At 44.4% G+C, this 25,225-nt stretch overlaps 1 protein-coding gene across 1 annotated transcript in view; it reads left to right on the top strand.

Annotated features, from left to right (window-relative positions):
• Positions 1-25,174, top strand: part of LOC117452130 (voltage-dependent N-type calcium channel subunit alpha-1B-like) — a gene marked incomplete at its 3' end in the record, with an annotated part of 152,098 nt that extends 126,924 nt beyond the window's left edge. The window contains 4 exon segments of the mRNA XM_034090611.1: positions 14,507-14,610; positions 24,888-24,948; positions 24,950-25,004; positions 25,088-25,174. Of these exon segments, the coding sequence (XP_033946502.1) occupies positions 14,507-14,610; positions 24,888-24,948; positions 24,950-25,004; positions 25,088-25,174 (307 nt within the window).
• Between the last annotated feature and the right edge of the window lie 51 nt (positions 25,175-25,225).

The raw sequence follows: 25,225 nt of genomic DNA, 5'->3' as shown, positions 1-25,225 counted from the left end.
GGTGCCTTTTCCTCCGTGTTGTCCTGGTTTGCTGTGCTGCCTCCTAGTCGCCACCATGGTTTGCTGTGCTGCCTGGGGATGCTCAAATCGCTCAGAGAAAGGAGTACGAATGTACGGCTTCCCCACTGACACGGAGTGGAGGAAAAAATGGCTGGCTCAAGTCAGCAGGAGCAATTTCACGACCAACAGCAACAAAATGTGTGATGTAATTATATACAAACACTGCATTTGCACTTTCTCACAAAACGAAAACCACACCATTGGGAAAGCTTAATGTTTTGTTTAATACAAAAAAACAGGGAAAGGCTTGAAAAACACAGAGTTGAGACTCAGGGTGCAGGGTGAGGGTCTCAGTGCAGGTATTCAGGCTCCATTGAATCCCCCTCTGGTTCTTGTGCTGAACGAGGGAGTAACAGACAGGAGAAAGGGTTATACACACAGCACACCTATTGGATGGGAAATGCCTTGGGGAGATAAGGTGTTTACTTATATAAAACAGTAGTATTAAACTTACCTTGTGTTTTCACTCTCACTTAAGTCCCTCTCCCTTTGCCATCAATCCAAAATCAGCTGAGCTGCAACATTATACAGACAGGTAATAATCAACAGAATCACAAGGACACAATATGGCTCTGCTAAAAACACTCACTCTTACACGCACCAAAGTTATATTTATCTAATATTTAACTCCCTCCACCCCCGCATGCAATCCCGTTTAGAAGCCCCTCTTCTCTAATTCAACCTGTTGGACGAAATGACATTAAGAGAACGGAATTTACAATTAAAAGGCTGTTCAACGTGTGTTGCTAACTTGCTTCGGTATGCTAGCTTAATCTGTTATCTGTAAACGTTCCCTAAATCTACTAATTTAGGGATAATCCACTGACATCCTTTAATACACATGTTCATTTGAATCAGATGTACTGATAATATCCGCAATATAAATCTTTAAACTTCTTCTTACCTTTAAAAGTCCGTCACGAACGGTGTATTATGCTGCAACTCCACAGCTCTGCCAGCCTTGGCGCTAACTTCCGGGGAATGATTGAGAGGCTCCACGATCCGCCATTGCTGTAAAAAAGTGGTCCATTGGAGTGAACGGAGATGTCGTAACTCTTCTATTAAATGGCTCTGGTACAGTCCATAGGAGGTTTTAACTGGGTTTCACTCGAACAATGACCACAACTTTGTTTCTTTTGAGTTCTTCTTTACTTTCGTTTTTGTGGTTGCAGTACAGCTTATGTAGTAAGGTTGTAAGTTAAAAAAACTTTAAATGAAAAAGAATTACTGTAAATACAATGCACATCAAATAATAAGTGCAAAAATACATGCTTTACATATATATTTTAACACTTGTGAATATTGTTTTACTTTCTTAATGTATTTTTATGATTTATGTTTTTAAACAGTTTTTAACATATGCAGTCTCATTAAAAATGCAAATATAATAGACTGAATGTTTAGCAGCATGCAAACCGTTTTTATCAATCTACATCTCTCAATAAACAAATCACATTCATTTTTAAATCAACAATCATGTTGCTTTAGCTTGAGGACAAACAAACAAATGACACTGAACTAGAACGCACGTTCTAACGTGCACCACGAACGGCAAGTTGTATGACTTAACTAAACACACAGTTCGTCTCTCACCGGCCGCTTCTCCAGCTTTTTATGGCTGCACCAGTGCTGCTTCTTTGATGTTTCTTCTGCTGGTTTGTTGCTGCTGCTGGACACACGCTTTTTAGTTTGTCCCTCTCCAGCTTTGATTACTGCCCTTCTTTCAGGTGCATTGCTTTTAAAGGTGCAGCGAAGCTGATTAGCAATTAGGTAATGATTTCAGACAGCTGCCACTCTGTCAATCAGCACGACTTTTTAACCCCTTAATCTCCTGTGAGGATTTTTCAAGTTGACTTCACAATTACACAGCACTTTTGCATGTAAGCATATGATATGCATATTTTGTGATGTTTGTGACGTACTTAACCGTTGTATTATATATTTCTGCATCACAGCTAAGTGTCTAATTTCAATGTATATTGTGTTTCTTTCAGTTTTACTCTGTTGACTTGTGGATGTAAACATCTTATTAAAGAAGATAAACGCTTGCCACTTGTCGAGGAGTTATCTGTCTCATAACGACAGTGAGGGCAGAACAGCAAAAAAGCAGATTCGTCTACATCATCAAAGTACCAAGTGGATACACACGTCAGTCTTCCCTAAGAAACTAAACATGTCTCAGCCAGGAGATAATGAATCAGTCCACACTCACGCATCAAAATCATCAAAGGGCTCCAGTAAGTCATCTGCCAGCTTGGCTGCGGACAATGCACGGGCTAGAGCGGAGGCAGCACGAGCCAGAGCGGCCTATGCTCAAAAGGAAATCGAATTGAGAGTAAAACAAGCAGAACACAGAGTGGAAGAAACACGTCTGGAGGCTACATTGGAAGCGCTTCATCAGGAACGCGATGCAGCTCTCACTGAAGCTAATGTGTACGAGGCTGCGGCAAGCGAAATAGAAGAAGACCGCATAACCGTTCGCTTCCCACAGACATTTCACCCATTAGAACGCACAAGCGAGTATGTGAATGACCAATTTCTCCAAAATGAGAAATCTCCACATGCAGCCCTGAAGCCTAACGAGGCAGCGGACTCCACATTTAACCAACTCAAGCAGGAAGTTGAAATGCCTGTCCCAAGATCTCCATACACGTTGCTGCCTTGCAAGAACAACGCAAACGACAGAGCATCTCAGCTACCTAAGAGCTTTGCAGTGCATGAACAACCACAATGGCCAAGTCCTCTGATTCACCCACAAGAAACCTCAAGTATTTCTGACCTTCCCAGATTTCTAGCTAGACGTGAGTTGCTCACTGGAGGTCTTACAAGGTTTAGCGACAAGCCATGTGACTACTGGGAATGGAAATCCTCATTTGAAAATGCCATCCGAGGTCTACAGCTAGTGAAGAGCTTGACTTGTTGACTAAGTGGTTAGGCGACAAATCCTCACAACATGCAAAACGCCTCAGAGCAGTGCATATTAACTACCCTTCCCTCGGTCTGAACAAAGTGTGGGAGAGACTTCAAGAGTGTTATGGATCTCTTGAGGCCTTAGAAAAGACTATGTTTGATAGGCTAGAACAGTTCCCCAGAATTACCAACAAGGAGCCTCATCTGCTACGGGACCTTGGTGACCTACTGTTAGAGATTGACTCTGCGAAGAGCAAAGGACACATACCAGGATTGCTGTACCTCAACACGGCACGTGGAATCCATCCCATAGTGGATCAACTTTCATTTGGCCTGCAAGAGAAATGGATGACGCACGGAACCAGATACAGACGCGATTATCCTTTGTCATTCCTTCCATTTTCGGTCTTTGCCACCTTCATTAAAGATGAGGCCAAAATGAGAAATGACCCCAGTTTCATGTCTATGGTTCCACCCACCTTCACGACCTTCAAAGCAGACAAGCATCTGGAAAAACACGACAAATCAAAAATGCACACAGTCCACAGAACAGAAGTGGTTAGCTCCGAACAAACGCCAAGTGCTGAAAAAACCATTACAGACCCAAGCAAAGAGTGTCCCATCCACAAAAAACCTCATCCACTCAAAAAATGCAGGTTATTCCGGGAGAAGTCTCTGGAAGAACGTAAGGCTTATCTGAGACAAAATCAGATATGTTTCCGATGCTGTGTTTCTTCCAGCCATCAAGCAAAGATGGAAATCCACTGTTCAGAATGTGAAAGTAATTCACATATCAGTGCTCTCCACGCTGGTCCTGCACCATGGGCGACATACAGGTTTGCAGGACCTGCCTTTGATCACGGCGGGGAGCAAGGCTCAGCTTCACCCATTGCCACCTCTACATGCACACAGGTGTGTGGAAATAATATCGGTGGACACTCATGTGCCAAGATTTGCCTCGTTGTCTATCCAAAGGATCACTATGACAAGCGACTCAGAGCTTATGCTATCTTGGACGAACAGAGCAATAGGTCTCTGGCTAGATCTTCCTTCTTCGATATCTTTGGGATCGACATAAACTCTTCTCCATATACTCTTAAGACATGTGCAGGTGTTTCAAAGGTGACTGGTAGAAGAGCGAGTAATTTCATAGTGGAATCAGCAGATGGCCAATCCAGTCTGGCTTTGCCCACGCTTATCGAATGTGACATGCTTCCTGACAATCGAAATGAAATACCAACTCCTGAAGCCGCTCACTATCATCCACATCTCAAGGACGTTGCTACAGAGATCCCAGCATTCAATCCCAAGGCTGATATTCTGTTGTTACTTGGAAGAGATGTTATTCAGACCCACAAGGTGCTTGAGCAGCGCAACGGGCCCCTAAATGCTCCATTCACACAGAAGTTAGCTCTGGGGTGGGTTAATGTTGGTGATGTCTGTCTTGGCGGGGCTCACAACCCCGGACATGTAAATGTTCTCAAGACAAACATCTTGGAAAATGGAAGACCAAGCTACTTCCTTCCATGTCAAAACAGCATGCAGGTAAAGGAAAGTTTTGATTGCCAAGACCGCGACAGGATGGACTCTAAGGCAGACACCATGGGAGATACAGTCTTTCAGTCTACTAGCGCAGACGAGAAACCTGCCTACTCCATAGAAGAAAGAACCTTCCTGCAGATAATGGAGAAGGAAGTCTACCAAGATGACTCAAACAGCTGGGTGGCTGCGTTGCCCTTCCGCTCTCCAAGACCACGTCTCCCCAACAACAAACGGCAAGCCAGTCAACGCCTCTCCTCAGTTCGTTGCACGCTGAAGAAGCGACCTGAAACAAGACAACACTTCGTGGACTTTATGGAAAATATATTTGTCAGCGGTCATGCAGAACCGGCACCCCCACTTAAAGAACATGAGGAATGCTGGTATATTCCCTTCTTTGGGGTTTATCACCCTCATAAGCTAGAACAAATCAGGGTGGTCTTCGACTCGAGTGCTCCACACCACGGAGTGTCTTTAAATGATGTCCTTCTCACAGGCCCTAATCTCAACAACAGCCTGCTGGGTGTCCTTATGCGGTTCCGCGAAGAGCGAGTGGCAGTAACTACTGACATCAAGCAGTTGTTCCATTGCTTCTTGGTACGAGAAGATCACAGGAACTTATTACGCTTCCTTTGGCACGGGAACAACGACTTGGAGCAACCCATAGTGGAGTATCGTATGAGAGTGCACGTCTTCGGGAACAGTCCATCACCTGCCGTGGCAAACTACGCGCTCAGAAAGGCATCCAAAGACCAAGAAGGAAGTGACTTTCAATTGAAACAACTAGTTGAGCGTCACTTCTATGTTGACGATGGTCTCATCTAATTTCCATCGGAAAATGAGGTCGTTGCAGCTCTTAAGGCGGCCCAAGAAACGCTAGCTGCATCCAACTTAAAGCTGCACAAGATAGCTTCTAACATCATCGAAGTGATGAAAGCCTTTCCAAAAGAGGATCTTGCAAAAGGCTTAAAAGACCTCAATCTTGGAGCAGACTTTCCACTCATGTTACGAAGGCTAGGAATAAGCTGGGACGTTACAACTGACGAGTTCACCTTCCAGGTGTCCAGGGCAGAGAAACATTACACTCGCAGAGGGGTGTTATCGACCAAAAATAGCCTCTACGACCCGCTTGGTTTTGCAGCTCCAGTCAGCATTAAAGGTAGAGCCCTGCTAAGAGAGCTTACAACGGAGGCCTGCAAGTGGGACGAACCCCTTCCTGAAAAGAAGCTTACAGACTGGTGTGAGTGGAAAGACTCTATCAAAGATCTGGAACACGTCCGCATTCCAAGGACATACACTGCCATCCCCCTGAGCAGTTCAACACACAGGGAGCTTTGCATTTTCTGTGACGCCTCTACAAAAGCCATAGCCGCTGTAGCCTACATTAAAGTATCAGATGCAGAAAGCAAAAGTAAACTTGGATTTCTGTTCGACAAGGCTAAGCTTGCGCCACAACCAGAGGTGACAATCCCCAGACTCAAACTTTGTGGGGCTGTTTTGGCGGTGGAAATTGCAGACATGCTTTCAGAGGAGATGGATGTCCAGTTTCATTCTCTGCGGTTCTTCACCGACAGTAAAGTTGCAATGAATTCAGAAGATTCTATGTCTACGTAAGCAACCGTGTGCAGAGAATCAGAAAATCATCCCTACCAGAACAATGGAGCTATGTTCCCACAGACGCAAACCCGGCCGACATTGGTTCCAGGTCTATTCCCGCAAACGCCTCGATGTCCAGCATGTGGCTAAAGGGTCCAGACTTTCTGTTGAAGCCAAAACAGAAGGAGGGAGATACCGAACCATCCTTTGACCTGGTGAACCCAGAGTCTGACCCTGACATCCGTCCTCCCGTGACGTCTTGTGCCACTCGGGTTGTGGAGTCTCCCTTGGATCTGAGTCGTTTCAAATCATTCTCAACCTGGAGATCGCTTGTGAGAACTATAGCAAGGCTGATCCACATAGCCAGGTCTTTCAAGCAAGAAAGAAATAAGAGCACATGTCAGGGTTGGCACATATGCTCTCTGCCCAGAAGATCTCGCCAGGGCCAAGGAAATAATCATACGCAGTCTTCAATGCAAGGCCTTCCCCGAAGTGTTTGCATGCATACAAGCAGGAAAAGAGACCCCCAAACAGAGCCATCTCACAAGGTTGTCTCCTTACCTGGACGATGCAGGTTGCCCCAGTCGGCGGTCGTTTGTCAAAAGCTGATATTGTAAGTGACGAGAGAAACCCACTCATCATTCCTCATGGTCAACACCTGACTACTCTACTTATCAGACACTACCACAACAAGTCCAGCATCAAGGGGCGCCACTTCACAGAGGGTGCGGTGAGGTCAGCTGGCCTATGGGTTATTGGCGGAAAGCGGAGTATAAGTTCCATAATTCACAGCTGTGTGACCTGTCGCAAGCTTCGATGGAAAACCGAAACACAGAAGATGGCTGACCTTCCCACGGAGCACCTAAGCACCAGCCCACCATTCTCCTCCTTTTCGGGCCTTGGACAGTAACTGCTCGACGTACTCGTGGAGGCTGCGCCAACAGTAAACGGTGGGCAGTCATTTTTAGCTGTATGAGTGTCAGAGCCATACACATTGAAGTGATCGAGTCAATGGAGTCTTCCAGTTTCATCAATGCGTTGCGGCGATTCATCTCCATCCGCGGCCCAGAAAAGCAGTTGAGGTCTGACTGTGGGACCAACTTCCTGGGCGCATGTAAAGAGCTTGATATCGACTCAAGACACTGCAAGACTTCTTGAGTGACAAAGGATGCATATGGGTGTTTAACCCACCTCACGCTTCACACGTAGGTGGTAGCTGGGAGCGCATGATCGGCGTGACAAGACGTATACTCGACTCAATGCTTATGGGCATTTCATCCCGGCAGCTGACCCATGAAGCGCTATCCACTTTCTTGGCAGAGGTGACAGCCATTGTGAACACAAGACCTCTCATCCCAGTGTCCACTGACCCAAGCTTTCCTATCATCTTAACACCAGCTACCCTCCTAACCCAGAAGGTTGGCATTCCATCAATACCTCCTGGTGACTTCAAAGACAGTGACCTCTACAAACGCCAGTGGAAGCAGGTGCAACATCTCACATACGCTTTCTGGCATCGTTGACAAAACTAATACCTCTCTACCCTACAAGGCTGAAGGAAATGGCAATCGGAGAGACCTAACCTGCAAGAAGGGGACCTCGTGCTGCTGAAGGACAGTCAGGTCCATCGGAATCAATGGCCAATGGGCAATGGGCATGGTGGTCAAAACCTTCCCCAGCCACAACGGAAAGGTCAGGAAGATAGAATTCAAGGTTGCCTCTGGAGCAACATGCAAGGTTTTCTTGAGGCCCATAACGGACACTGTCCTCCTCCTTCCAAACACTAATGATTAGAACAATAAAAAAAAAATGTAATTGTGACATCTCATAGATGTCAAGCGGGGAGTGTGCTGTCTAAGACGCTGTCTTACTCCAGCCAGCAGGTGGTGCTGTTGCTTTTTGTTAATTCTTCTTTTGTTAGTACCAGCCAATGGGAAAGACTTACATTAAAAACACAGGAAGTGATACCCACATGTGAGTCGTGGTTGAAAGGGACAGAGAGGAGACATATCATTGTTTGAATCTGCATCCATCCTTCTTTGCTATGTTGTTGAAAGCATTGCTTGTAAGTATTTTGGCTTTCGTACGTATTCTTAAGAGGATATCAACGATTATTTTGAGGTTTCAATGTGTATGTAGATTGCTATTCATTGATGTTTGATGTATGGTTAGCACATGATTTGTAGTGTGTATACACAGCACTTTTGCATGTAAACATTTGATATGCATATTTTGTGATGTTTGTGATGTAATTAACCATTGTATTATATATTTCTGCATCACAGCTAAGTGTCTAATTGCAATGTATATTGTGTTTCTTTCAGTTTTACTCTGTTGACTTGTGGATGTAAACATCTTAAAGAAGATAAACGCTTGCCACTTGTCGAGGAGTTATCTGTCTGCATATCTATACTCATAACGACAGTGAGGGCAGAACACTGAGTATCCTACACTCTGGTACTTCTACTTTTACTCAAGTACAAGACCTGAGTAAAAGGATGGTCCGTTAGAGACTACTAGATGATGACAGCGCTGCCATCAGTGTATAATGTGTGGAGGTACATATTGGCAGGTATTTAACCCTCCTGTCGTGTTTGGGTCAAATGTGACCGATTTACTACTTTCATCAATAATACATATTGTGTTTTACATTTGATTGCTTCAAGGCCTTATACTATCCTCCGCAGCAGGTATCTGAACATATACAACTGCTGGTCCCCATTCCCCACTTTCATTGACTTTTGAGTGGTTTAGTCAACTTTAACACCTATGATGTTGATGGTCAAAAATGACCCCCATTGGAAATGAATCGGTAACCCTAGATTACGGTCATCCATCAGATAGTGCACACCCACAAAGCAACTAGATCAGTGATATTCTTTGTATATTTACTGCAGTTGTTCATTTGAACCATTAGTCTGACATTGTTTACAGCTCAATAGGGTGTTCAATAACATTTGGTGATGATTAAAGGTTTTTGTGTTAATGTAAGAGCAGTAAAAAAGACCACATTTGAACGGGAACACCAAAGTAAGGGGGGAGAAACACGACCAGAGGGTTTGAAGCACTTTAATTGGACAACATTGTAGAGAGGTGCCATTTGAATGCAAGTGCATTTACCATTAGTAATTCACAGTAGTAGTGTGTGTGGTGTGTGTGTGTGTGTGGTGTGTGTGTGGTGTGTTGTGTGTGTGTGTGTGTGTGTGTGGTGTGTTGTTGTGTGTGTGGTGTGTGTGTGTGTGTGTGTGTGTGTGTGTGTTTGTGTGTGTGTGTGTGTGTGGTGTGTGTGTGTGTGTGTGTTGGGTGTGGGTGTGTGTGTGTGTGGTGTGTAAAGCAGTGCTGTCTGCTTATTTAAAATGTAGGCTAGGCCTAATCAGAATAATTTCAAGTCCAGATTCAATGTTGTTGCATAAATAAGCTATATTTTTCGTTTCGTTTATTTAATAAGTTAATTTCAGGACAATTGTTATGAGTTTTAAATATATTTTGAGGAGAGAGGAGAGAGAGAGAAGAGAGAGAGAGAGGAGAGAGAGAGAGAGACAGAGGAGGAGAGAGAGAAGAGAGAGAGAGAGAGATAGAGAGAGAGAGAAGCAGCCTGTCTGCTTAGTTACAATACTGTAGTTTATGCAATTTAGGCCTATAAATTGTTTATGTAACTTATGTGCCAGTGTGTCCATGGTTTTGAGTCTGTGTGTGTGTTGAGCGCAGCACCGTCTGTTTTTTGCAGAACAGTAAGTAAAGTAGGACGAAGCATACCGGTAGTTTCTGTGGACCTGTCTGCCCGTTTTGTGAGTGCACTGCGCGCGTGCGCACTTGTGTGGCATTTTTTTACTGGGATGACCTAATTCAAATAGCATCCCAAAGTAAAAACATCCCCACTTCACCACTGCTCTGCACTGAAGGCAGGTTGGTGCCTCTCGTGGAACAAGTGGTATTACATTTTGCCCTAAATGGATAGAATCCAATTAAATTCCAGCAGGCATGTGAGTTTAATAATTTCAGTATTATATGACACAAATAAAAAATCATTTTTGTGACATTTTAAATTGTATAATTTTATAATTTGTGTTATAATGATTGATCATGAAAGTGTTCTCAAAGCTGGTGAAGGTGCAGCTAGTCTGAATGACTTTGTAGACTGCAGGGTAGCTGGTGGATTTACTCCAGGTGGAACTAGAGTCTGATTCAACACTTGATTATATTTCACATCATTCATCCAGATCTGTAAAGTAACTAAAGGTGTTAAATACATGTAGTGGAGGGAAAGTACACCATGTACCTCCAAATTGTAGTGGAGTAAGAGTACAAAGTAGCATGAAATGTAAAGTATCAAGGAAAGTACAAGTAGCACCGTCCACTGGGCACTGCTCCAGAAGGTTGGTGACTTCGTCCTTGAGGTCGACGGCTGCTCCATCTCCCCATCTCCTGAAGCCCGCAACCTGGGTGTGATCCTCGACTCCACCCTTTCCTACCATTCCCATGTCAAATCAGTGACCAAATCGGCGTTCTACCACCTGCGGAACATTGCCAGACTCCGACCGTCACTCTCGGAGTCGGTTGCTGAGACCCTGGTGCATGCATTTGTCACCACCCGCTTGGACTACTGCAATGGTGTCCTGTTCGGGGTTCCCAACAAAACCCTGGACAGGCTCCAGTATGTCCAAAACTGTGCAGCTCGGGTCCTCACACACACAAAGCCGTGGCAGCACATCACTCCCACCCTCATCCACCTCCACTGGTTGCCGGTCAAGTTCCGCATAAACTATAAGTCCTCCTCCTGACCTACAAGTCCCTCCATGCCCTTGCCCCCCAGTACCTATCGGACATCCTCCACCCCATGCCCCACCCCGGAACCTGCGGTCTTCGACTCTGGCCTGCTCACCACCCCCCGCACCAAACTGAGAACCTTCGGGGACAGAGCCTACACATATATGATATGATACACATATTTAAACATAAAAGCTTTTCTCAGACATAAAGGAAAGACTTGGTAAGACATACTGGTACTCAGACTGGAAAGGCTTTGTGTATATCCTTGAGCAAGCATCCAAGCAGTCCATCAGCGTGAGCAGAGCCAAGCCAAGATGACCATTCAAGAACCGTGAGGTGTTCCTCCGACTAACTCTCTGCACAGTTTCCTCTCAGTCTACGGACATGTCCTTTGACGGTCGACCAAGCTCTTTCATTATGTTGGGTATGACTGCCAGTCTGGGGGTTCACCAACCACCTGCTGTGGTTTATGGTGTAGTGGTTGTACCCTTGTTACTCAGCACTCTCCTGTATGCCCTCCACTCATCACTCATAATCAGTACTCAAGTTGTTAAAAAAAATCAGGGGGGATGGTGGATTTGATCATATGGGGACATCATTTGTGCTGATAAGTGATAACCCGCAGAGGGTGGGAGACCAACCAGCATAAAGGTAATTATTATACTCCTAAAACAACATGCATGTTATGGATGTTCAGATACTCCTTTCATTGCTCTTGACCAAGGCACCTCAGAATTAGAGTCGGTCCCGGGCTGCCATGCCACCACTAACATTTAGGGTCAAATGCAGAGCATTTAGTGCAAAATCTTTTTTTCACTTTAATTTAAAGGGGGGGAGGGGATACAACAATGTGGTTATAATGGAAGTCTATGGTACAAATCTTGTAGGTTAACAGTCCCTCATTCATTATTCAGATGGATCAACTGATTATACTAATAATAAAGTCAAAATAGTTTTTAGAATATTGAATTAGTGTATTTTTTCAAAAAAGCAGTTACTGGTATACGATCAAAACTGGTATCTAAAGGGTTACATTTGTATCGTAATTAATTAAATCATTATGTAAATTCTTCATGAAAGATTTGAGGAAAAAAATTCGAAAAATATTGATCCGTCATCATTTTATTGCAGTTCAAATACAAATATTTTATGTTAACATTCCCAATGTTACTTTTTTTAACAAGGCATTAAGTGCAAATTGAAATTGTTTACAAAATATGAAAATATATTAGAAGATTATACAGATAATACAAAATAGGACCAATGTTGTCAATGGCAGCCTACTCCACTCTCCCCCATCTCATAGAAGTTTCCAAAGATTTTCCTAATCATGTTTTTTGGTCTCAATTTTTCTGGCTCTTGCTTTCGGATTGTTAGCCAAGCAATGGCTTTGAAGCCAAGTCTTGACATATACCTCTGGTCTGAACTTGTTCAGTGGAGGGCCAACACACTTGATGAAAAGCAAGGCTGACATGCTTTTTACCTCTAGGGAGCTTCTAGTTGTGGTTAAAATGTTCATCTGACTAAACCCACGTTCACACTCAGCTGTGGAGATGACCAGAGTGTTCACTGCTTGAAGGAGGGGTTTCAGCTCTTCTGGTGCTGGTTTCATTTCATCAACAGTTTTGAGTCTTACCAGCTAGCTAACATGAGAGAAAAACGTATAACTCCAAACTAAGTTGTTATTGCTGCTTATGTCCATAGATTCCACTTTTGGTGACTAAAGTAATGAGTAATGACTAAGATTACTGACTCTTGACTTACCTGAAATTTTATTTTTAGTATTTTTAAATATGAAGTCCTTCAGATCGCGTTGTCCTCCTGGTCGCTTGGCCATTGTGATGGCCGTTACCTGCGCTTCTGGCATCGATCAAACAGGCGCATCACGGCGCTCTGGCGCCCTCTAGGGCACTCGCATAGTATAGCATCAGTGACTTGGCAAAAATTTCATTGCGTGTGTGCGTGCTCCCTCGCCCACAGTATTTTACTCAAAATGCGCAAAATTAATGTTGAAATAGCAGTAATACCAGTGCCACGTCCATTGATACAATTACATAAGCGATGGAAAGGGGGAATGGCAGTTTTAGAAGGGGGATGATTTTGACTGTTTTTATTTCAGGGGGGATGCCATCCCCCCTCATCCCCCCTCAACTCGAGTACTGCTCATAATGCTACTTCCTGACTTAACATTCCGTGTAATCAGAGGGACAAGGTGGCATCTTGATCGTTTCTCCACTAGTTTCAACACTAGTCTCCGCCTTTTGTCTTTAACTCCCATCATTCCGAAGACCCATTTCTTCTTTCTCCAGGTATGTCCAAAGCGTCCACGTGCATACTAACAAAAAATATCATGTTTCAAAATGCCATAGTTGTGTTATTTGTAATATACACACATCTTATTGTGAGGTTGATTTTACATACACTACGCCACTCTTCAACACTACTTTGACGTTAGCTTGTCTACATAATCGATCATAGCAAATTTAAAGTGTGAGGCGCGCCTCCCTGGGGGGTGCCAGAGAGCTTCAGGGGAGGCGCAGCGTGAGAAAAAAAGAACGAGAAAAAGACGAGTAAAGTGTCACTTGCACACTTTGGGCTGTCTGTGGAGACCGAGTTCCCCCACCTCGCCAGAAAGGCTGTAAAAGTGCTCATTCCCTTCACCTCCACCCAGGGGCAGACTGGCCATCTGTGTGTTCTGGCGAATCACAGAATGGCCGGCTCGGTTCGCTGACGGCCGGCACCACCCTTTATTTTTATGTTTTGAAACGGCATCATTTAAGTTGCGCTGACAGGCGACAGAGGTCCGGTCAGCGGGCCGTTTACAAGTAGCGAGGGTTAGGGTTAGGGTTAGTTCAGTGTGTTGCCGGGAGCATATACGGATTTATCCACAATGTTGAAAATGTTGAAAATAAAAAAATAAAAATGTAAAACATAAAGATAAAAAGGTTTAAAAAAGGTATTGTTTAAAGTTTTAAGGAGGTGACGCTACTCAGCCAATCAAATTGGTGCAGTCAGTGAGTCAGCACGATAGATTCAAACGCACACACACAGAGACGAGACAAGAGGAGAGAAACAGCAGTGAATCATTTCAAATGGCCTGCTCAAAAAAGAGAAAGGTAGACAGCGAAAACAGAGCATTTAAATACATGTTCTCTTACTGGACCTCTTTGAAATGCAAATGAATACCCCTGCATTATAGCAACAACAACAATTACACTTACAAGGCTCCCTTTTGGCAGTTATACATGTTAGTAACTCATAAACAAATGGTCATAAAGAGATGCCAAGAAACATCAAGGTGGAAGGGGGGGAATCAACTCAGTGATACCAAGGATGCTGGCTGATAAAGCAGACAAAGTAAGCTAGGTAGACAATATAAGGCTTAGTCATCTTGCCAAATAGTGAGCCTGTGTTGATGTATGAAAACTATGTTATAACTGGTTTATCCTGGTTCTTAATGATTAAGTGTTTACAACCTAATTAATAAAGTCATTATAAACCCTTTATGAATCCTTTATAAGGGTAGTCATATTGTAAAGTGTCACCGAAAAGTGTATTTTTATATAGAATTGTTCTTTAACTACAACAGCACAACAATATTACTCTCCATTGGTCTTCTCTGTTTGTTTAGGCCAACGATGCCTCGGGGAACACGTGGAACTGGCTGTACTTCATCCCCCTCATCATCATCGGATCCTTCTTCATGCTCAACCTGGTGTTAGGTGTGCTTTCAGGGTGAGTACACACTGTGAGGATGACCTGAGGGACGTATTTCAAGAGATGCATGTTTACTTTACCCCCAGACCTCTGACATAAGATAAAGTGGGGAACGTTTGCATACAAGTACCAAACCATATGCCAACACTACGCAGGTTGTCACATACTCCTGTCACTGCAGCATATTAAAACTAATCAGACCATATGCTTAAAAACAAGTCATTTCTCTTTTATTTGAAAAATAAAATATAGAAAGTAATACTTTCAATATGCCGTTTGTACATTATTTAAAAAATATCTAATTTTCTGATATGAGGCCACCACCAACATTGCCCCTCATGGTTTCAGAAATATGTTTATGTTCCATTGAAATATTCCAGTTGACAGATGATAAAGAGTTCTGGTGGGAAGAGACGGTCTACTCTTGAAATACCTCTGAATTCAAACTAATTGAAAGATTGAACTATATCTTTATAAAGATAATTATTTGATGTAATATTTAAACAAATAAACACTGTGTTTAACTTGGTATAGCTCAACATCTATGAGAGGTTAAAGGGATGAAGCGTGGGAGGTGGTTAGTTAGTTTGAATCACACGTGCCGTTCCTCTACATGCTGTTACAGCAGCAGCAGCAGCACAGCGAGAGGAACTGTTCACGCTCCCTCTCCAACATCTCACCTCTATGGCGTTTCTGTTGTACGGCACACTCTTCTTCTGAGCTAATTACAATGGTTGGATGAACACAGCGTTGTATTAATGATAAGGATATTTCTTTAAAAGAAGAGGTGGTCTCTGCGCTTGCTGATTTGTGTTATGTCTCCCTGCTGGCGTAAAGGTGAGATGAACTGTCGCTAAAAAGCAAAGCCTTGGTATTTTGTGGACACTCTTCTCTTTTTGTGTTAACTTAATTACTGCAGGATGGAATAATGAGCCTCAGCTTTTGTTGTTCACTTGATTCTGACAGCAATGACTTGGTGCCGTTGGGAAGGTAGTTTGATGACGAGAGGTAACAAGCTGCTGAGTCAGCTGGACAAAGACGTTAGTATTTGTCTCACATTGCATTCATTTGTGTCTTCAATGTCGTCAAAGATATGATTACGGTTGTCTATTTCCATGAGTAACTGTAGATAATGCTTTCTAGAATGAAAACTAGTGAACATTTTGAGTATTAGCAAATCCTTATCTTCATATGGCTAGTTAAAAGAAGCCAGCTATATAGTTTTACATTTAAGCTTTATCATCAATATTGAGATATATTTTCAAGACCCATGACTGCAGTTCTCCTTGATCTCAGACTCAGGCTTCTGAAAGGAAACAAACATTTCTTCTTTACACATTTCCATCAATTTCCATCCCATAACAACACATTTGTCCCTCATTTCACTCCTTCCTCTTCCGTTTAATTCCGTGTTTTAATGTGTGTGTTTTTTTAGTGGTTTTAATGTTTTTGCACAATTGGATACTACACAAACGTAACAGATAAAAGACAAAGAGTGCAGGAAGAGGCAAAAGACCCATAGGGCTTATTGAAAGACCTAAATAATGTTAAAAATCACAATTTTACATAAAGCTCAAGATCAATATATCAACAATACTGAAATTCAATAGAACTGGTAAACTTAGGAACAACATATACTATACTTAAAATGTTAACAAAATAACGCTATGAAAACCAGACATCTTACAGTGATCAAATTATAATTGAATGTACTTTTTAAAGCAATGCAGCAAGGTAGATTAATAGTGTTCCACAAGGCTTACTCCCACCCCTCACGCTTTTAATATTTAGTCTAGATATTATAACTGACAGCCCTCACAACAGCAGATGGAACTGGATCATCATGAACAGACAGTACACAATGAATAGCCAAGTACCCTTATGTTGAAACTGTGTTGATTATGTTGGTATTATAGACATTACCACATTTGAATTATTCTCTGCTCTCTGTCTATATTCAATTATTTATCTTTACAGGTGGAACGTGTAGTTTTGAGTTAACAGTCATTAGATTATTTTAAAAATTACTTTCCTATCTTACTTTATGCTCGGTTTGCTCTGCTGAAGGTTCAGCTTTGCAGACAATTACAAATCCTTGCTTTTACAAAAATATTGTGATGAAATTGTGATGAAATTGCGGTAGACACTTGCCATTAGGGTCAATTTACACACAGGGCATCTTTGTGTGTAGTGCTGTATTTATATTGCGAGCACTATCTGTTCCTACAGTGGTGACTCAATCTGCTTTCTCTCTGTGAAACTTCAGGACATGGGAGCATGGTTCGGCTCTCCTCTGTTTTCAGCACAGGTGCAGAACATGGTTCATCAGGTGTGGTTCTGCAGCAGGTAGTGGAGGTTCTTCCTGATGTCCAGAGCTCTCCGTGCTGTGTATTACACTGCACACTGCATGCAGCTCATGGTACACATCCTCAATGGTATTATGGGAGGAAGATGGGTCACACTTGGTAATGTTAAAATATGCGTTGCATTGTTTTACGTGTTAAGGTTTCCAAATGAATGGCTAGCATTATGTGCTAACATTGACAACGCCTATATTCATCCATATATAAAATCACACAAAAAAGGTTTGAAGAAGTTTCTAGATTGTACATTTAACTTCCCCTTAGTATAAAACATATAACTCAATACCATAATACCAATACCCCCCCCTGCGTATATAATCTGTGCCATTGCCTGGTCAGTGCCAGTTCGTCGTGTCTGTTGAACAGGAAGCTTTCCAACGGAATCCCTATAGTGTAAGGCATAGTTGTAGCAGTTTGCTGTTTTGTCCACCAACTTAGTTGGTTGTTTGTTTAGTTGCTTCAACAGTCTTTCTCTTTGTACTAAGACTGTACAAAGAGGAACAAGCCTGTGAGGGCAGGAAGCCTTTTGCCCTCCCTCTGTGGCTACCTTGTCCTCTCTGCTTACTGTCCTCTTCATTGAAGGTTTCAGATGGCTTTACAGTTACGGGGAGATGGAAGGTCACTGATGCTGTCTGGCAGAGGTATGCAGGGGTTATGTCATTGTTTAAAGGCCACAATCTGAGCCTCAGAGCAGGCAGGAGAGCAGAGACATGCAACACCACCCCAGGAGTCAGGCCCCTCCCTCAGCTCTGATCCCATCAGCGTGGGCAGGCTGGGAGAAGAAGCGGTGTGATCAAAGCTTCTATAGTGAAAACTCACCAACACGTTAGCTATGACCACTTTTCGAGGTGGGACGAGTTTGTGTTGGTTTATTGTTGATAGGAAACTACCATCTTTATAATATCATTATCAAGCTCCAAGATATAGGAAGAAAATACGATAAGGTAAGATAGAGCTTTATTGATACGGACGGGAAACTTGTGAAGCAGTTTGAATTACAAAGTCGGAAGAGTTGCAGCGATAGTAGTAAAAGTGAGTATATATAGAGTGCAGATACAAACTAAATTGATACAATAAGATCAATAGGCTGAAAAAACGAAATCTAGGCAATGCCAAACGTAAACAGGTAAACGGTAAGGTGCATATCCAATTAGACAATATTTAACAATATATAATAAGTTAAAGGGCCCACGTCATGGCCATTTCTACTGATCATAATTCCATTGTTGAGGTATACTAAAATAGATTTACACTGTGCACTTTTCCAAACTCACATTGGCTTCTCATACAGCATCTCAGTGAAGTATGTGTATTCACCGGTATTCACTCTCTGTCCTAAACGGCTTGTTGGAGCTCCTGCCCCCCCCCCTCCCTGTGAGCCCAGTGTGCTCTGATTGGTCGGGACGTTGAGAGGCTCGTTGCTGCAATCTGCTGCGAGGAGCGGACAGGCTTCCGTGTCGGCGATACAGCGAGAACAAGCGAAACTCATCCTCATCCTCATCCAAATGCTCACAGCCGAAGTAAAAACAATACGTGTGGCTTGATATTGAGTAAGAAAAAGGTTTATAACGCTGTGAGCATGGGTCTGCGGAGAGCATTTCTCCGTGATCCCAATTTAGCAGCCCGAAAAACGTTCACCCATTTAAACAGTCGTGGTAGATACCTTGTATGTTTTAAACATCATAAATACACAAACAACATTGAATACTTACAGGTTGTGTACCCGAATCTCCTGCTGGTCCAAACAAAGTAGGAATAGCATCGTTCTTCAGTGCCACACACACACACACGCACACACACACACACACACACACACACACACACACACACACACACACACACACACACACACACACACACACACACACACACACACACACACACACACACACACACACACACACACACACACACCACACACACACACACACACACACACACACACACACACACACACACACACACACACACACACACTTATCAGACGTTGATGTAGTAAATATGGGCGAGAACCATTGAGTGAAGGTATAGCTTTGCTACTGCAGTCGATAGGAAGTTTCTAATGTATCTGACATTTGACAGATTGAACTTTACTTTATTGCAGACCTTTTTGATGTGGGTTTTGAAACTGAGGTTTGTGTCAATGTGTACTCCTAAGTACTTATACTCAAGCCAACGTATTGCTGCTTTAGGTAGCACACCAATTAATGCCCTTCTGTCTGATGCTGCCCGAAAAACACAGAACACCGCAAGGAATGTGCTTGAATTGATGTTCAGGTCAGTTATCTTACGTGGTCAAAAAGGAATAGCTTATCGGGGTGATAACAGTCGTGATGGTGTTCTGTATGAACTTATGCTCGAGAGAGAGAGAATGGGTGGTTAGGAGGGATAATTGGCTCTCGGATACGATACAGAAAGACATCATTAAACAGTGCGCATATGCCATCCAGGCTGACATTGTGTCTCGTGCTGTAAAAAGCCCCTACTATGGAATAACCGCGGATGGTACAACGGATGTAAGTGCCATGGAACAATGTTCACTGACACTGCGATATGTGGACGAGAGCATGGATAATATCCACACGGATTTTCTTGGATTTTACAATGCTCCCGACAGCACTGGAGAAACACTGTTCAAGTGCATCACCGATGTGTTTCTTTCCCAATTGAACGTCTAAAAGGATACTGCTTTGATGCATCTAAGACACGAGTGGATCTGACTGTAATTACATTTGACTCAAGTGTTTCGTCAATGTGTTGTTTAAAATAACACTTTGGCATACAGTATGTGACTATAAGTGTTGCACGGCCAGATACGGCTCGAGAATCTGACTCAGATGAATGAGGCGAGTAAACACAGACAGCCGGCGTGAAACTCGAGCGATAATTCGCATCGCGTCCGGTGTGAACGCACCATTATAAGTATTATATAATTACAAAAATAAAATCGGCACTATCAGTACAGCGTCACTTTCCGAACAGGAAATGCACGCAAATACAATCTTTTATATTATTATTGTTATTTTAATAATATATAAATAAAGACATCTTGTATTTTAGTTACACCCGCTATTGATTAATGTCGTCAACATTGGACCTTGACACCGTGAAATAATATAATCGAAAACATTAAGCCTCTTTGATTTAATAATCTGAACTGAAACCTCTCTGCCATCTCATATAACACACACTTCCTTATTTATCTTTGAATAATAATGACGTAAAAATAAAGACGACTATACTACAGTCCTTCGGCCCTGAGATTAGCGCCTGCAGGCAGGCTCCATGGACCTTGTGTTTGCAGGTGCAGCAGTTTTAAATGGAAAACAAATATGTGAGGATCAAAAATACATATCTAAAACTTGTTTCTGTATTTTGATTTTATTTACATGTATATGAAACGGAACACATTTGTGCGTGCATTGAATAACACAAGTGTGGATCCGGAAATACAAGTGTGACTCCTTTTGAGGATCATGAAATACAAGTGTGAATCCTTCTGTGTGCATGTGTGTATTATGAGACTGTTCTGAGCCCATAGTTATCAGTGTCATGTTCTGCAATGCACCTCTCACTAACCTAATCCAACCAGCTGGGCTCTTATTGCCATGCTTGTGCCCGAACCCATCTGTAACAAAAACATTGATATTTACAATGAAATATAATTTCTCCTAGAAATAAGATTCTCATCTTGACTTCCAGAACATAACATTGGGATTACAATGGGATAATCCCACAGGCCACGATAATTACTGTAACAGCTGAGCTCTGTTGGGTGCAGCCATAACCAAAACATTCATCTTGTCAAGGAGTGAACTCTGAGGCATGAACTCAATTGCACGACTCAAACTCAGACTCGGATAGTGTTTCAAAATAAGACTTTACTGGGATTTGCACAGTAATGAAAACAAGGAGAACAAAAACACTCTTTCGAGGAAAACTAGAACAGTGATCGATAACATAGATCCGTGAGAAGTCCGTGAGGTAAGCAGTAACGTAGGTCATAGAGAGACAACGAACTGACAATGAACAGGAGGGAGCTAACACAATATATACACAGGTAAAGGGGACACAGGTGGAAACAATCAGGGCGGGGAAAACAATCAAGGACGCAGGAGACAGGAGGGGGCGGGGAGCGTGGAGGCCTGGAATGAGATTAAGGGAATAAACATAAAGCACAGGACAAAGGGACATGACAAAACTAACATAAAGAATACACTTTCACTATAAGTTTCTTGGACATGACACATCTGCTACTACAACAAACCATATTTTATTTTATTTCCCTGTACAATATATAATATTACATTCAGTTTTATCTTATTCTATTTACATGTATAAATACTCCTGCATTTATTTGGTCAGCACATTCTTCGTCACAATTATGCATTTTCTCAACTTTATTTTACTATATTATTCCTCTTGAACTATTCTTATTTTTAAATTTGTTTTATTGTTTTATTTCTTATATATATATTCATGTTGCATTGTTGGAAGAGCTTGGGACTTAGGTTTTTTCATTGCAATATCGACACTGTAGCTGCTCAGTATTTGACAATAAAGCCTTGAATCTTTGAAATCTTTGAATTCCCAGTTGCGTCTCAAACCGTGTTTTGAGTCCTGAAAAAGCTCTTACGCAACGTCCACACGGCGGGTGCGTTGAAGCTTGCCAGTGGGCTTGTCTGAAACTCGACCAACAACCAATCACATGAATCTCCCGCCCCGGACACACAAGCACACGGTTTGATTGGCTAGAGCTTGTACTGGCATATTATTTGATTGGCTGACGCTTCCATCGAAGCTTCAAAAGTTGAACATTACTCAACTTTTGAAGCGAGCAAAGCGAAGCGACGGAACCACAATGCAGAACGGCAAAGCCTGACGTCTGTCACGAGCTGTCTGTGTTTTGTTTTGTCTTGTATTTTTCTGTCTTTGGTTTCCTGTTTTATTTCGAAAAGTGTTCACCCCCTGTCTTGCCTGTTGCTTTCTGTCTGTGTTCCCTCCTGTCTGATTACCCGATTGTGTTCACCTGGTGCCCCTGTGTTTTCTTCTCCCTCCTCACCTGTCTCTTGTTTCTTTGATTAGTCTTGTGTGTATTTAAGTTCTGTTTTTTCTGTCTGTCTTTGTTAGTTCCTTGTGTGTCTTGACGTTGTTCACGGGGAAGAGTTCTGTTTCTGTTTCATTTAGCCTTGAAATAAAGGTGTTTTTCTGTGAAATCTGCGTTTGGGTCCTTCCTGCTTCACTCAACCCTGACAGAAGGAACTAACCAGAAGTGGACCCAGCAGATGATCCATTTGAGGTGGAATTACAAAATGTTACCTTTTTATTGGCTTGCTGCTATGATTGGTGGAAGGGAGCGTCCAGTGTTCTACAGAAGTAGGCGCTCTGGTAGAGGCGCACCGGTTGGCAGCAGAGAAACCATGTTTATTGAGGTTCTTACCTGGCTGGATTATGGACTTCCTCCAGACATGTGATTCCCGGCCTGCTAGTCCCCTGCCTCCCTATTCCCAACCTGACACCATACGTCTCGGTGTGTTCCGTCTGGAGTCAACCCCTGCTTCTTCCCCATTTCCTGTTCCTGTCCAGGAGCCGTTCTCGGGTACTCGTCTGGCTTGTGGAGGTCCACTGAGCCTCCAACAGGCTTCTAAGAGAAGGAGTCGCAAGTCCAGGCTAGCAGCCCGAGCCCCAGAAGCCATGCTTTGGGCTCCAGTTCTGGCCCCAGCAGCCATGGCTCCAGCCCCAGTTCTGGCCCCAGCCCCAGTTCTGGCCCCAGCAGCCACAATTCTAGCCTCAGTCCTGGACCCAGCAGCTACAGTTCTGGCCCCATCAGCCATGGTTCCGGCTCCAGAACCGGCCCACAAAGCCATGGATTTGTGCACCAGTACCGGCCCACACAGCCATGCTTCCGTGCTCCATTACCTGGCTCACACAGCCAGGGTCCAGGCTTCTGTTCTGTGCCCAACAGCCATAGTTCCGGCTCCAGAACCGGCCCACAAAGCCATGGATTTGTGCACCAGTACCGGCCCACACAGCCATGCTTCCGTGCTCCATTACCTGGCTCACACAGCCAGGGTCCAGGCTTCTGTTCCGTGCCCAACAGCCATAGTTCCGGCTCCAGAACCGGCCCCAGCAGCCATGGTTCCGGCTTCAGTACCGGCCCCAGTAGCCATGGTCCGACTCCAGTTTTGGCTCCAGTACTGGCTCTCCGGCCGACTCCAGCTCGCCGTGTCCTATCGGCGTACCGGCCGACGCCAGCTCCCCGTGTCCTGTTGGCGTTCCGCCCGACTCCAGCCCCCCGTGTTCTGTCGGCGAACCGACCGTCTCAAGTCTCCTCTCAAGTTCCTTCTCAAGTTCCCTCTCGAGTTCCTTCTCGAGTCTCTTCTCGAGTCTCCTCTCGAGTTCCTTCTCGAGTCCCCTCTCGAGTCTCCTCTCGAGTTCCCTCTCGAGTCTCCTCTCGAGTCCCCTCTCTAGTTCCTTCTCAGGTCCCCTCTCGTGTCTCTTCGCGAGTCCCCTCTCGAGTCTCTTCGCGAGTCACCTCTCGAGTCTCTTCTCGAGTCACCTCTCAAGTCTCCTCTCGAGTTCCCTCTCGAGTCTCCTCTCGAGTCCCCTCTCAAGTTCCTTCTCAGGTCCCCTCTCGAGTCTCTTCTCGAGTCACCTCTCAAGTCTCCTCACGAGTTCCCTCTCAAGTCACCTCTCAAGTCTCCTCTCGAGTCCCCTTTCAAATCACCTCTCGAGTCCCCTCTCAAGTCCCTACCCAATGTCCCGCCGACTACTCTTCTGCCGGGGGTCCTGCCAACCATATGTCCTGTGCCGTTGGAGGTTCCGCTGGGGTCCTGCCAACTCCATGTCCTGTCCCGTTGGGGGTCCCGCCGACTACTCTTCTGCCGGGGGTCCTGCCAACCCTATGTCCTGTCCCGTTGGGGGTCCCGCCGACTACTCTTCTGCCGGGGGGTCCTGCCAACCCTATGTCCTGTGCCGTTGGAGGTCCCGCCGACTACTCTTCTGCCGGGGGTCCTGCCAACCCTATGTCCTGTCCCGTTGGGGGTTCTGCCGACACCTGTTTCGTCGGGGGTCCTGCCAACTCCATGAACTGTGCTGTTGGGGGTTCCGTTGGGAGTCCTGCCAACTCCGTGCCCTGACCTGTTGTGGGTCTCGCCAACACCTGTCCTGCTGGGTGTCCCGCCGACACCTGTGCCGCCGGGTTTCCTGCCAACACCATATCCTGTCCTGTTGGGGGTCCCGCCGACACGTGCTCCGCCGGGTTTCCTGCCAACATCATGTCCTGTCCTGTTTGGTGCCCCATCGACACCAGCCCTTGCTCCGTCGTGGGTCCCACTTACACCAGCTTATGTTCCGTCCATGGTCCAGTCCACGCCTGACCCGCCTGTGCCGCTGCCCTCGCCCTCAGGCCCGGCCCCCTGACTCTTCCAGCCGCTGTCTTCGCCCTCATGCCCGGCTCCCTGAGTTCGCCCGCTGTGGCCTTCGCCCCTTTATGAACTCTGCCTTGCCCCCGGGCCGTCCGCCCGAGTCCCCCTTCTCGGCTTCTGCTTTGCCCCGGGTTTTTCTGTCTGCCTTTGTTAGTTCCTTGTGTGTCTTGACGTTGTTCACGGGGAAGAGTGCTGTTTCTGTTTCATTTAGCCTTGGAATAAAGGTGTTTTTCTGTGAAATCTGCATTTGGGTCCTTCGCTCAACCCTGACAATGTCACCCCATTCAAAGTGAATGGGCAGAAGCTTCAACGCACGCCGCCGTGTGGACGGGCCGTTATACTGCTGCTGCAGACGATGAGTTCAGCTCTCCCCGTGTAACATCCGGATGTGTACCTGTCGAAGATGGAGTGCTCCAGTGTCTCTGTTTTGGCTTGTCAGATCTAATAAACATTTCTGTGTGTTCGTGTGTGTGTGTTCGTGGGGGGTTCTTTGTGGTTTCTACAGGGAGTTTGCCAAGGAGAGAGAGCGGGTGGAGAAGAGGCAGGAGTTCCTGAAGCTCCGCAGGACAGCAGCAGATAGAGAGAGAGTTAACCGGGTACCTGAAGTGGATCTGCAAAGCTGGTCAGAAACAAGCACACATAAAAACATTTGAGCAGTAACTGAAGTTGACACAAAATATGATGGGATCGGTGTTTGTGTTGCAGAGGAGGTGATGCTGGCTGAGGAAGACAAGCATGCAGAAGAGAAATCTCTGGATGGAGTGTGGTACAAAAGGAAACAAACCAACTCTGGTGAGAAACAGTTTAGAGAGCAGCCCAAACTGTAAACGATTATGAATAACA

The sequence above is a fragment of the Pseudochaenichthys georgianus genome, chromosome 9 (assembly GCF_902827115.2).
Source record: "Pseudochaenichthys georgianus chromosome 9, fPseGeo1.2, whole genome shotgun sequence".
Classification (NCBI taxonomy): domain Eukaryota; kingdom Metazoa; phylum Chordata; class Actinopteri; order Perciformes; family Channichthyidae; genus Pseudochaenichthys; species Pseudochaenichthys georgianus.
Note: the sequence above shows the minus strand (reverse complement) of the source record. Positions and strands in the feature narration are given on the sequence as shown.